Genomic DNA, 14,691 nt, shown 5'->3' on the forward strand with positions numbered 1-14,691 from the left:
ACGCCCCCCGGTAAGCATCCAACCGGGTGCCTCAGAAAAGTCCTTTGCACCATGCACCGTCCTGGTCAAAACATGTAGCATGCAGCCCTCTGGAACTCAACCAAAGTTCTGGCCATGTTTTTCTGTCCACCTAAGCTGGGCATGAAGTTGCAGCAGAAAAGCTGCTAGCCTCAAAGAAAGTGTCTTGTATAGATCAGGTTTTGAAATGGAGTGCTGCTTTTTTTCCTGAGGAATGTACCTGCCTATCCAGTACACAAAAAGGAATATGAACTGTGCAAGAGCTATTGAAGCAGTAGTATAGATTACAAGACACTAGTTTATAGTTGGGCTGTGTAAATTGCTGTCGGCTTTCAGTGTTCCGTTTAAGAGATACATTTTCACTTAGTTCTGAAAGCTTGTAATAAACTGGACACTGTGTGACATTGTTGGTTGTTGTTTTTTTAAAAAAGAAAATAATTTCTTTCTTTCTTTCTTTCTTTCTTTCTTTCTTTCTTTCTTTCTTTCTTTCTTTCTTTTTGAATATAGGCTGTTGGGCAGAATATTATCATCTCATTAGTTAGGGGTTTTCTCAGTCTTGCTAATCATGAGCCTAATCTACTATTATTATTTTCCTACACACCTTTGAAATGATTGGGAGCTGGGCACCAATACAATGGCCTTCAGGTGAAAGGACAATTCCTTTGGGGGTTTTTTAGGTGGAAACCATCATCCGCAATGTTTAATATGGCTTACACTGTATTGTGCAATAATGGTATTCCACCCCCATGTTCCATCACTGCCTGTTGATGGTGGGGGCATGAAACACAAAATTAATGTAATGACAGGTATTAGATATTGGATATTACAGAGGGAGAGATGGGAATGAGATGTTGGATTGATCTTTCTGATGACATTCTCTTCCTCCTGCCCAGGAGACCCTGTTTGGTTCATGTGTACGCGCACATATACATACACATTTTGATTTTTGTGTATGTGTGGAAATGTGTAATCATGCAACACGACATCACTTTAGACAGGAGTTAAGAACAAAAATAGTAGCTTTTTCTGATCTGCCTTTTCTTGTTTGTTAAATTTGCATGTTTCAGAGTTGCTGCTTTGCAATATTTTCCATTAAAATTACTTCTACCTTGTAATTTTTAAAAATAGATTGTTAGTCATTCCTGGAGACAAGCAATTATTTCCTAATCAATTAGGCTTATGTGGTTCCTGAAACCAGAATTTTGTTTACCTGTTGTTTCCAAACGTTTGGAAATTTTTGATTGCTAAGGCTGAATAATGCAGGTTTTTTATTGTTTTCCTTCACCATTTAGTATAAGTTTATTGTTGTTCTAGTCTTTCATTCTTTTGTTTCTCATCATTTTGTACATATGGGATTTAGATCTTCCTACTCAACAGCAGTTCATATAACCCATATACTTCTGGGAGTCTTTGCAAGCAAGTTAAGGCTGAACAGTTCAGTCCAGATGTCTATCATTACTTTTATTTAGCTTTTAAATAGTGAGATGAGCCCATTTTTAACAGTTAGGTGTGCACCATTAATTTAACACAGCACAATCAATTAGCTGAAGTAACATGTCCTAGTGATATCTGTGAGACTAGGAGTGGGGGGCAGGGAACCTTACATTTGGCTCAAGTCTAATGAATGTAGGATATTTATTCATCATAAAATCTGGTTGGGGTTCTGTTGACCTCTTCACCATCCCACCCATGTTGAAATTATTTATGGGGGTGTGTTGCCAAGTTGCATAAGCTAGCCTGCTCCTTGTGGTGATGCACAAAGCAGCCACACCCCTGCTGTGGTCTAAACCACTGAGCCTCTTGAGCTTGCCAATCAGAAGATCGGCGGTTTGAATCCCTGCGACGGGATGAGCTCCCGTTGCTCTGTCCCTGCTCCTGCCAACCTAGCAGTTCAAAAGCATGCCAGTGCAGGTAGATAAATAGGTACTGCTGCGGCGGGAAGGTAAATGGTGTTTCCGTGTGCTCTGGTTTCCATCACGGTGTCCCGTTGCACCAGAAGTGGTTTAGTCCTGCTGGCCACATGACCCGGAAAGCTGTCTGTGGACAAACACCGGCTCCCTCTGCCTGAAAGCAAGATGAGCACCACAACCCCATACTCCGGATACTTCTTTTTGGCCCTATTTGATTCTTTATTCTGACTTTATATAATATGGACTCTTTTTGACTGCCATTGAGACTTGTATAAAACAATTGTTGTTTACTGGTATTTTATGTACCTTTATACTATATCACTGCATATTTGAAACTACATTATTTCTGCACTTAAACGTTGTGTTTAAATTTACTATTATTTTAAAACTGTCGCACTTATACTTTGTGTTTAAATTTACTATTAGTTTAAAACTGTTATTCTTAGCAGAATATACACGTTTTTCTTTTCAACTCTCGAGTAGGAATTATTCCTTGTATTGAAACTTTTGGCCAGAGCTCTTGGTATATCCTTTTCAGTGTACAACCCCATAGTCGCCTTTGACTGGACTTAACCATCCAGGGATCCTTTCCCTTTCCCTTACCTTTGCATGCATTCTTAGATACATAGCTAGAGCTCTCCCGCACAACGAAGAGTATCTTACTTGTGTCAGGATCCCCTAACAAATGGACCAACTTTATCCATGCACAGTCCTGGGATGCCCATGATATGTGCTTGCCTAAGCCTAGGGCTGTTCCTTCTTCACCTCCTTCCCATTATTAGCAGCTGCCTATGCCAGGTTCACAGAAGATAGGTGCCCTTTTCTTGGGCAGCAGAGCAATATCCGTGCCTCTCTGAGCTCTGGCCATACAAAGCAGTGGAACTGGAGCCTATTTTCCACCCATGAAATTTGAAAGTCAAGGAGATTAGAATTCTCTGTCCTGAAGATGAAACATTTCTTAGTGCCAAATCACTGGGTGCTGGCAGCATATGATTCACTTCAACCAGCACTGATTTGGTGGCATCTGAACATTTTTCAGATGCTGCTGTTATTTTTATACGTTGACAACTCCTAATCTCTGTGCTAAATCTGATTATGCAATTGCTCAGGATGTTGGGTTTTCATTAGTAAGGGACATTTGTTTAAAATTAGAAATTCTCATGCTAATCTTATTCAAGATTCCAGACTTGGTGAGGATATGTTTCTACAAATGCCAGTCCACAGAATATCCTGTATTTATTGAGTGCATGATGTTATTTTAGGCCACCGAGTTCTTTTTCTAGCTGTTTTGAAGTTAGTTTGAGATGACTGAGGCAAATTCATCTGAAAAACATTGTGTTTTGAGAAGATGAAAAGAACCTTCACAAGTCTTGAGTGTGAGGGCTTAAACTTGTTTCTGATATGTTTTTAAGTTTTGAACTGGCTACAACTTTTTTTTTAAGTGCAATTCTAGAAAAGCTGTCAATGACTTAAGCAACAGATACTGGTTTTTTGAAGCCTCCTGAAACGAATGATGCAAGGAATAGTTTCTTGTAGTCATGTTTTTCCCACAGGGCTTAGTGGTGCGTCGCGCTAGGACACCGGCCTCTCAGGGGCGCCCCAGCAAGTGGGGGAGCTGCGCAGCTTTGAGGCGGCCTCCCCTTTCCCTACATGCCTGCCAGCTGCGCCCCACCAACTATAAGGCTGGCAGCCATGCAGCTTCCCTCCCAAGCCTCTACGGGGATCGCTCTCCTCCCGAGGAGGCATGGGAAGGGTGCAACTTCACTCCTAAGCCTCTGCAGGGATTGCTTTCCCACAGCGGCATGGGGGAGAATTGCGCTTCCCCCGGATGGTTGGCAGTGCGCAGCTACGGCCATCCCAACACTGTCCATGGTAATTTGGGGGCGCTAGGTAGATATTTGCACCCCAGCACCACATCTGCTAAAGACGGCCCTGACAGGTCCAGCTCAAGAGATCAAAGGCTTTATCGAAAGCTTGCAGGATAGCTACTTCTCCCACAAATCAGCTAGTTTTGGTTTACCCGATGTACACTTATTGAAAGTTTGCCTAATCCTCAGGTATTATTGCACAAGATTTCACGTGTGTCTCACTTCTCCAGGTGTCAGTGGCTTTGATAAGTCTATTGGAAACAACGCTCTTGAGCTATCTCAGCTATAAAGTAAGTATTTATGGCTACATTCTTCCATATGGGGTTTTCCAGATCACCTTAGATCCCAACCCCCATCATCCTCAGCCAACATATCTGCAGGTCGGGGGTGACGATGGGCATCGTGTAGCACTAACCATACCATTAAACGGAATGAGGTAGTTGCCCTTAGCGATAGATGCTAGGGGAAAGCAGAGGCAGCCCCCCTTCTTTCTGAGCCCCCCCCCCCAATTATTGGCATCTGTTGGAGATCAGAGTTATGTATGTCTGCCACAGGTCCTACACTAGTCAATCAGATGTACTCAGAAAGGGTGAGGTGCCATCTTGTTTCTTGCTTCAGGCAACAAAATGTGTTAGGCTGGCCGTGAAAGTAAGCCACTTTCCTATAGGACAGTTCTGTTTCTGTCCGTTAAAAGAAATGGGTTTGCAAACAGGTTTTATTAGTTGCGTTTAAAGCTGGGGTCAGCAAACTTTTTCAGCAGGGGGACGGTCCACTGTCCCTCAGACCTTGTGGGGGGCTGGACTATATTTGGGTGGGGGTGAATGAATTCCTATGCCCCGCAAATAACCCAGAGATGCATTTTAAATAAAAGGACACATTCTACTCATGTAAAAACATGCTGATTCCCGGACCGTCCGCAGGCCAGATTTAGAAGGCAATTGGGCCAGATCCAGCCCCCAGGCCTTAGTCTGCCTACCCATGGTTTAAAGGTTGTTAAAAGCAGTGTTGTTTCAAAGGTTCCAGCTCCTTGTGGATTTTTAAAATTGGAGTGCTTGGGGGTGTCCCTTAACATTGAGAGAAAGCTCCTGTGTGTTGTGGAACTTTAGCCAATGCCCCCAGTGTTTTTGTTTAGAGAGTTCCATTCCTAACTTCCTAATAGTAATTACCCATTCCTGATTTATCAGCTGGAAATTGTTAATGTGCTTCTAAATAAAGATAATTAATTTATGTTTGTTTACATTTGTAGCATGAAAGAAAAAGTAGGAGAGTTTCTTTGTATCTGTTTTTAAAAACGAGGTTCATTGCAAATATTGATGAGCCTGCCTAGCATTAGACACAATCTGGTAGTTTTTCCAGTTAACTCCCCCCCCCCCCCGAGTGGAGTGCATTTGCATAATTTTGTAGTATGTCACTCGCTGCGTGCATCACTCTGTGTGGCACTGCAAACCCTGCGTTGTCACTGTGCAAAATATTAACGGTTGATAGTACTGTGTTTTTGTTTTTGCCTTCATTTTTACAAGGGAAACCTATGGGAGCAAGTTGTGCGGATGCCTTTCCTGTTGGAAATTATTAATGCTATCCCTTTCATAATTACAGTAAGTCTCATCCATTTAACACACAATCTGGGTTAAGTGTGAAGTTATTTTAAAGCAGTACAAATTTTAGAATTCAGGCTGAATGCACGATCCTGTAATTATTTCCCTTAAAGCTACAAGCTTCAATTAGTTGAATCTACTCACATTTTGATTGATTAATTGGTAGGCCTAATTTGAGTTGGTTGAAGCAAATTTTAATTAGTGGGGGAAATAATTTATTTTTGAGGCTATTTTCAATCTGATATAATTCTCCTCTTCTTTCTTCATTATTAAACATTTGGGTTCCCCCACCTCACAGCAACTTGTGCTTATTACGTTGTTAATTTGGTTTGTAAGTTTTTAGCCTACTTTTGCTTTTTTGAAATGTAATAATTGTTCAGCACCTAGAGTCAAAGGGGAATTATAAATATTGGGCAGGATTCACCTCAGCAGAAGCTTCGTGCAAGGACTTCTGCTTGCACAACAATGCTTTTCCCTCTGCACCTGCCTAAATTGGTTTGGGGGAAGGGGCTGCAGAAACCTCAAATAGCAGGAGGGGAGAGGAGAGGGGGTGGGTATCAGTCCATCTGGCAAAATGAGTTTCTTCTTCATGGGGAATGTTTGTAATAGTGCAACATTGAATCCCACCCTATATTTCTCACATCTGTTACTATCTATTAAAAAAACCCATACAGTGAACGCCCGAGTTGCGAACGTGATCTGTGCGGGAGGCATGTTCGCAAACCGCGCGTCAGCGCACCCGTGGGTCGCGATTCTCTGCTTCTGCACATGCGCTAAAACCCGGAAGTAACCATTCTGGTAACTTCTGGGTTCGGCGCGGTGCACAACTCGAAATCGCACAACACAAAGCATCTATAACCTGAGGTATGAGGTATATTGAAGTTTCGTTACTATGTTCTCAAATCAGTTTAATTGATTGATTGCATAAAGCAGAAGTTTTCAACCTTTTGGAGCCCACTGCTCCCTTGACCAACGACATTCTTTCTGCGGCACCCCTGTGGGGCTAAGGAGCCCAGTTATGGCACCCCTTGCCTACGCAGCTGGCAGCCCCTCACCCCTTTTCCAACACTTTTCCCTTGTGGAGTGTTCCCTCAGCCTCCTCCCCTCTCCCCTCTCCCCTCTCCCCTCTCCCCTCTCCCCTCTCCCCTCTCCCCTCTCCCCTCTCCCCTCTCCCCTCTCCCCTCTCCCCTCTCCCCTCTCCTTGCGAGTCCTCCGGACAGCAGCTGCTGTGCCCCTGGTCTCTGAGCTGCCCTTCCTGCCCCCAAAAGAGGTGTCTCCTCACACTGCCCCACAGAGGCCTGGGAAGCACCCCCTGGCCAGCCCCAGGGGCGCCATTACCTGGGGAGCTGGTAGCAACAAATAGTCATGCAATCATTCGGGAAGCAAAGCCTCAAGAGGCCAACAGAGGCAGGAGGGAAGGAAAGAGGGTTTGTCTTAAAAAGCTCAGCAATTTAGGGGGTTTCCTATTATAAAAAAAAGCTAAATAATTTTTGTGGTGTCCTGGTTTTTACTTTTTCAAATATGGCAACCCTAAGAGAGGGACAGCCTGCGGCAACCCTGACCATCATTCAAGGCACCCCAGGGTGCCATGGCACACTGGTTGAAAACCACTCGCATAAAGGGAAGTTATTTAAATGGTATAAATAAGTTATTTAAACAGTAGCATTTCCATGTGGGCTGCCTGGATCTCAGTTCACAAATGGTTATAAAGCATTTGTGCACACATCTAGTTTGGCCCAAAAGCTTCCTGGTAAATGTGCTTAGTAGGATTCCATCTTTCTCCCCCGCAAGGGTGAAAAGAGAGTAGAACAAATATCTCGAAAGTTATCTCTGCTGAGGTAAATTCTTACTTGTGGCATTGCAATAAGGCTTGAAATTAGATCTTTTAAAATGAAACTACCGTTTCTGTGCATTCAGTGCAGTTTTACTGGCAAAGTTAGCTGAATACATTTAACGTCTTTCTGCATTCTCCTTCAGATTTTCTGCCCTGCATTAAGAAACTTATTTATCCCAGTGTTTTTAAATTGCTGGCTTGCCAAACATGCGTTGGAGAATATGATTGTAAGTATAACAAAGGACTTATTTAAGAAAAATGACAACAAAACTCTGTACTTTTATCTGTACAAATCACAAACCTAGATCAGTAGTCTGCTTAAGCCACAACACCTAAATTTCAGCCTGTGGAGGGCCACTGAAAATGGTTGGGAGTAATTTGGATTAAATCCAAATACATCAGGTTAATTGGTTTTTGAATTTCCATTCAAATGCTGAAGTAGTTTTATTGTTGGAATTTGCAGCCTTATGTTTTACCTCCCTGTGGTTTACTTAGATTCACTTCTGAGGAAAACAAGTGCCTTGCCTATGTTTATAATAAAACTATTGGTCCAGCATTAATCCCTTTGCCTCGCTGGTTATTTTTTTCTGGCTCCAAACTGTTGGAGCTGATGGTTTCTTGAGCAAATACCAATTATACTTGGCTCCTAATCCATGCTTAGCAGTCTTTCTTGTTGGTTGCCAGTCCAAAAACATAATCCTTTACGTGTATACTCAGAAGTAAGTCCCATTGAGTTCATTGAGTATGTACAGGATTGGAGCCGAAGTTGTTATTTCAAAAGACTTTTATTCTGATTATTTGATTCTTTTAATTTAGACTGGTTGGTTTTACTGTAATTTATTGTATCAGTTTGTATTTTAGAGTGATTGTTCTACTGATTGGGAGCTTTATTTTAAAAAAGGGTATGCTGGTTTTTGCTGTATTTCTTTGTAGCTATTTTGACTGCCTCAGTAGAAAGGCAAATAAGATTTCATATGTAAATAAAATGTGAACCTTTGCAGAACTGCAGTGCTTCAAAACATGGAATCCAGATTGTATATCTGCATATGAAATACTGACAAAAGTTAGATTAGTTGTGGCATATTTAATATTTAATATAAAAAGCATTTCTGAACATTATGCATCTCTTTTCTTTTAATCTAGAATGATCTCCACAGAGCCATCCAACGCACACAGTCTGCAATGTTTAACCAAGTTCTGATTTTAATATCTACGTTGCTGTGTCTTATTTTTACATGGTAAGTAGTATGTGGTGATGTAACTAGTAGTAATGTAATTCCGTTCTTACACTGTTTCAAGAAAAAAAGTTTTAATTACATTTTTTATAGGCATGTATTTTGTGGTAGGAAAAGTTTAGGGAAGGAGGGTGTCTATATGTTTAGTTGGTTGCAGTAGGAAAGAAAATGTCAGCCCTGCAGCTTATGTAATGAAATTCCTCTAATCACAGAATAAGCAGGACTTGCTGTTTTGCAAATGACGCTTGTTATGTTCCAGAGAGATCCAGTTCAGAGAAGTCACGCATAGGACAGCATCCATTAAGACCCTTGAAAAGGGGAAAGCTATTTGTCATACACCCTCAGCGTAGGAGTGGAGCTAAATGTTATAAACAACCTTGGCTGGAGCAGGCAGGAAGCATTTCGGAAGATCATTATATCTATAATTTGATGGTTTGAAGCTTCTTCCTACCAAACATCTGGAACCCCAAATGTGAAACTTGAAAAGCAAAATCTAAGACTTAGCTGTTGCTTTCCGTATACACTTTGCAGCGTACTGTTTTGCCTTTCTTTCTTTTTTAAAAAAATAATATTTATTAAGTTTTCCAATTTAACAATCCAATGAATCCATTAAAACATTCAAAATTATAATACAATAAGAAAAGCCAAATAATAATGCCAAATTATATTTTCGGGGGGGGGGGGTGACTTTCCATGCTCTGAAGTTTGGGGAGTGATGATCTAATATTTATATTGCATTTCTTAATTAGTCAGATAGTCCTGATGAACATTCCCGATGTTACTGTTTTGCATTTCCACTTATTTTATTTTATTTTATTTTATTGAAAATATGTGCTTAGTTCTGTTACAAGCTCTTCCACAGTAGCAATAGCACAGTAGCCTGACCCATCTGCACTATATATTTAAAGCATTATCATACCACTTTAAACGGCTGCCCCCAAAGAATCAATGAAACAGTAGTTTAAGGGTGCTGAAAGTTTTTAGGATATTTTTATTCCCTTGACAGAATGAGAGTTCACAGAGGTTGCTGGGGAGAGGGATTAACTACTCTGAAACTGTAGCACTGTTTGGAGAATAGAGATCCCCCCTACCCACTCTCAGATTCTTTAACAAACTATACTTCCCAGGATTCTTTGGGGAAAGCCATGATGGTTTAGGGACGTGGGTGGCGCTGTGTGTTAAACCACAGAGCCTAGGACTTGCCGATCAGAAGGTCGGCGGTTCGAATCCCCACAACGGGGTGAGCTCCCGTTGCTTGGTCCCTGCTCCTGCCAACCTAGCAGTTCAAAAGCATGTCAAAGTGCAAGTAGATAAATAGCTACCACTCTGGTGGGAAGGTAAACACTGTTTCCATGCACTCCTCTGGTTTCGCTAGAAGTGGCTTAGTCATGCTGGCCACATGACCCGGAAGCTGTACCCCGGCTCCCTCGACCAATAAAGCGAGATGAGCACCACAAACCCAGAGTCGGTCACGACTGGACCTAATGGTCAGGGGTCCCTTTACCTTTGCCTTTATGATTGTTTAAAGTGGTTTAAATGTATAGTGCAGATGGGGTCTTGGTGTGGCGTTAATTGCTGTGTGAAACACAGTGTTTAAGTATTTTTCGGTGAGCATGTCCTTTGATATTCGCTGGGATCCGATTCGCTTTCTAACATTACACAAGCAGTTGATAGAATATGAAGCAGGTCTCCATGCTAGTGCCTGACTGGTTGTGGGAAACAAAACCATTTGAGAGCAAGCCATGGTCTGTGACTGACAAGGAGAAGAGAGCTGTTTAGAACGGAACTATTTAGAGAGGAACATTACGTTCAGGTGCAGCCTGCATTTTGTAGCCAACACAAAAAGATGGAGAAAATGGCAAGTTGAACCACAGCAATTATTGCTGCCTTCAGCATCTGGAAGCTGATTATACACCAAATTATTCTGTCCCTGTTATGACCCTTCCAGACAGGGGAAAAGAAAGAGACTAAACAGCAACAAGGGGGAAAAACACCCCCTATAACACAATTGCTTGCTAAGGAAACGAATCCGTCTGCAACAGCCTGCAATATTAATTGAAATCATATTCAGTTGGCCTTAAAACAACCCTCAGCAGATCTGCCATTGGTTTATGTTGCTGTATCTTTGGATTTTCCAAAAGTTAGGTTTGTATTTTTAGATAGCTACCAGCAAATATTGATATTGCGTGGCAATTCCCGCCCCCACCCACAGTTGGAGAAATAAAGACACTGTACACAGACTTTGAGGTTAATGGGCGTAAATGGCCACAACTTTATTGATTACAGGTAAGAGTGGTATTGGCTTTTAGGCATTGGCCCTAACAGACTATCCGGTCTAACCGGGAAGGGATTAACACCGCCAGGGGGAGTCCCCGAGATGCACATCTGTAGGCGCTCCCCGAGGGGTGGCCGCGCGGGGGCGCACTTTAGGCCCTAGCCTCCGTAGGTTTCGGACGAGGCGACGCCCCCCGGAGTCCTTTAACGAACTACCCTTCAAGACCTGGGGGAGGTGATGGCGTTCCCCCCCCCAACATCATTTGCATAACAATACCCCCGCCAATGCCTAACCGCCAAAACCAAGGAGTTGTGACGTTTTGCTACGAGGTAGGCGAAAAAACCAAGTGGCTTAAAATGCAGCCAATTAGCCAAATGGAAAAATTCCTACCAGGCCCCTTGCGGCGACCAGCCGAAGCCCATAGCAAAGTCCGTATGCGCACCTAGAGGGTGGGTGGGTGGGGAAAGCTGCAGCTGCGGAGAGGGAAAGAGGGCGAGCCGGGGCTGCCCTGACCTTAAGAGGAACCCGGTAAGCCCGCCCCCTGCGCCAGCCGATTGGCTGGCGCAGAGGGAGATGAATATACATGGGAGAGGGGAATCCCAGAGTCCCCGCGGGGCTGACGCCGGCCCCGCGAAAATGTAGTTGGGGGCGTGAGTCCCGCAACCCCACCCCCTCTTGAATTCGGTAGTGGCTTTGTGGACAGTTTCTCACACATACGCTGATATTTGCTTGTTGCGCTCTGCAGAGCAATTGCAGTAATTAAGAATATCTGAATGTTCTTTGTCAATTCAGCCTGCAAAGCATGGATAGCCCTGGGGTTCTGTTTACTGGGGGGTGGGGTGGGGTGTATCCTGTTCCTCAGCAAGGATGAGGGTGCTAGAGAGCTTGGGGGACATTTCCAGTGCAACTGGTCAGCTTGGTCATTCTGGATTTTGCCATTTGACCAAAGACAAATCGACTATGACAGCTGAATTTACTCGATATACGATCAGCAGAGTAGGGGCTTCACCTTCCCCCACCGCAGTGTTCATTGATCCATTTAAAATGCTCTCTGTTTTTGTCACAATTGTTCTGGTTGGCTCTGGGCAAGATCTTTAGCAGAAGGTAAGTTGAGGTGAAGGGATGCCGGTGGCGCTGTGGGTTAAACCACAGAGCCTAGGACTTGTCGATCAGAAGGTCGGCGGTTCGAATCCCCATGACAGGGTGAGCTCCCGTTGCTCGGTCCCTGCTCCTGCCAACCTAGCAGTTTGAAAGCACGTCAAAGTGCAAGTAGATAAATAGGTACCGCTCTGATGGGAAGGTAAACGGCGTTTCCATGCACTGCTTTGGTTTGCCAGAAGTGGCTTAGTCATGCTGGCCACATGACCCGGAAGCTGTACGCTGGCTCCCTCGGCCAATAAGGCGAGATGAGCGCCGCAACCCTAGAGTCGGCCACGACTGAACCTAATGGTCAGGGGTCCTTTTACCTTTACCTAAGTTGAGGTGAGCTCTCGACTTCTCACTAAGGACACCATTAAGGGGTCTTGGGAATGTCAACTCAAGGTTTAGCCAAGTTTGGGGCCAGCATTCTTGCCTTACCCCCATATTGACAGGTGTAGCCATGACATTGGTGCACACTGTGGCTGGTCTGAAACTGCCATCCACCCCTTACTAATTCCCCCAGTATGCTGGCTGGGAAAATAAGCGGTCAGAAATTGGGCTATTGGAAAGCTCTGCTCTTGTCCTATTCTATTTCACTCCAAATTCTGTGCATCCGTGATGAGTTTTTGTGTTGTTCCTGCTCTCCTGTCTCGATGGATCAGGTAAAATTAAAACACTGTATGAAATGAGGGGGACTTGGACCTAACAATCTGTTTCTCTGCAATAATAATTATTCAGCCATTGTGTGGGACTCTAGGGTCTTCAAAACACATTGCCTCAATCATTCGGTAAGTAGACTGGTATTATTGACACTATATTGTAACACACAATATGGTGCCAATAGATTAGACTGAGTGGCTTGCCGAAGGCTCCTAGTGAATTCATGGATGGCTTTCAAGGTTGCAGCTCAGTCCCTTAGCCATTAGTTTAGATTTGTGCAGTCTGAAGCATGCATATCTTAAGTAAAATGAATTAATCCCTGGTAAATTTTAAGATAAAGTAAAAACGAGCCTATTAACACTAAGGATTTGGAGAACACCCCCTCACACACACTCAACATGAGATATGCTTTTACAGGTTACCTTAAGAAAGGTTTCAACTGTGGTCTTCTTTTGAGTCCTGTGGGTTCATTTGCTATGGGTCCAGGGTGAAGCAGCCTCTGAACATCAATAAATGTATGCAGGATATTGAGGCCTATTTGAACTCTCTCCCACCCAGTCTTGAGTTCTCAAAGAAACACTTTCAATAGTTTTTTTGCCCTAAGCTGCACTCCTGATCCTATTTACCTGGGAGTAAGCCTAACAAAGGTCCGTATAGTAAAAGCTATGACTTTCCCAGTAGTGATGTATGGAAGTGGGAGCTGGACCATAAAGAAGGCTGATCACCGAAGAATTGATGCTTTTGAATTATGGTGCTGGAGGAGACTCTTGAGAGTCCCATGGACTGCAAGAAGATCAAGCCTATCCATTCTGAAGGAAATCAGCCCTGAGTGCTCACTGGAAGGACAGATCCTGAGACTCCAATACTGTGGCCACCTCATGAGAAGAGAAGACTCCCTGGAAAAGACCCTGATGTTGGGAAAGATGGAGGGCACAAGGAGAAGGGGACGACAGAGGACGAGATGGTTGGATAGTGTTCTCGAAGCTACCAGCATGAGTTTGACCAAACTGCGGGAGGCAGTGGAAGACAGGAGTGCTTGGCGTGCTCTGGTCCATGGGGGTCACGAAGAGTTGGACATGACTACATGACTAAACGACTAAACAACAACAACAAGAGCCCCAGGGAATTAAGCAGACTTACTTCTGAGTTGACATGGCTAGGATCATGCTGTTAGTCTTCAGAATTTCTTAGAGGAACTGTGATATTCTTACTGTACGTAATTGTGTGGGGGCTTTTTTCCAATATGGGCTACCTGGGAAGCAAATAGCCGGATCTTATAGACGGATTTGAGTTTGAACAGCACAAACCAGTAAGCAGTTCATAAGCCAACAGCTTTCCCTGCAGTTGCTTCCAGGAACTTGTGCAAACTGGTCATGTTTTAGTGAACTAGCTTCTCCACATCATCTCCTCTCTGCCGCTGCTTTCACAGATACACTTACAGGTATGGTGAGAGATGGGGGAGAGAAATAGCCTCCCTCTTCCATTGGGCTAGTGGAAGAACAATTTGGGATCAAAGTGGTTGTCCGCAATAGCCTGGTGTAAAGTCTGAAAACTTAGATGGAAACCAAGATGATCAAGGGTCTGGAAACCAAGCTTTATGAGGAGCACTTGAAGGAGCTGGGCATGTTTAGCCTGGAAAAGAGGAGATAGAGAGGAGATATCATAGCCATCTTCCAATATCTGAAGGGCTGTCACATGGAAGAGGGAACAAGCTTCTTTTCTCTTGCTCTGGAGGGTAGGGCTCAAACAAATGGCTTTAAGTTACAAGAAAGGAGATTCTGAATAAACATACGGAAAAACTTTCTGACAATAAGAGCTGTTTGACAGTGGAATGGTCTCCCTTGGGGGGTTGTGGACTCTCCTTCCTTGGAGGTTTTTAAGCAGAGGTTGGTTGTCCATCTGCCATGGATGCTTTAGCTAAGATTCCTGCATTGCAGGGGGTTGGACTAGATGACCCTTGGGTCCCTTCCAACTCTACCGTTCTGTGATTCTATGTACAGTATACTGCCTTTTGCTCCTTGGAAGAAAGGTGCTATACAAGTGCAGTAAATCTACATGTAAGACAACATTTGGGACTGATGCTTCATTCCCACATATTAGTTGGGAACTCTTGGTAATCATTCTGTAAATTTGAGAGCTGTCTTTCACACACGAAG

General features: G+C 43.6%; 1 protein-coding gene across 5 annotated transcripts in view; it reads left to right on the forward strand.

Annotated features, from left to right (window-relative positions):
- Window positions 1–14,691, forward strand: part of KCNT2 (potassium sodium-activated channel subfamily T member 2) — a 229,665-nt gene that overhangs the window by 101,287 nt on the left and 113,687 nt on the right. For all 5 annotated transcript variants that reach the window (XM_081865759.1, XM_081865761.1, XM_081865762.1 and 2 more), the window contains 4 exons: window positions 4,027–4,086; window positions 5,317–5,391; window positions 7,369–7,452; window positions 8,369–8,463. In XM_081865759.1, coding sequence (XP_081721885.1) covers window positions 4,027–4,086; window positions 5,317–5,391; window positions 7,369–7,452; window positions 8,369–8,463 — 314 coding nt within the window. The remainder of the gene's footprint in view (window positions 1–4,026; window positions 4,087–5,316; window positions 5,392–7,368; window positions 7,453–8,368; window positions 8,464–14,691) is intronic.

Source organism: Podarcis erhardii, assembly GCF_964252035.2.
Source record: "Podarcis erhardii genome assembly, chromosome: 6".
Classification (NCBI taxonomy): Eukaryota; Metazoa; Chordata; class Lepidosauria; order Squamata; family Lacertidae; genus Podarcis; species Podarcis erhardii.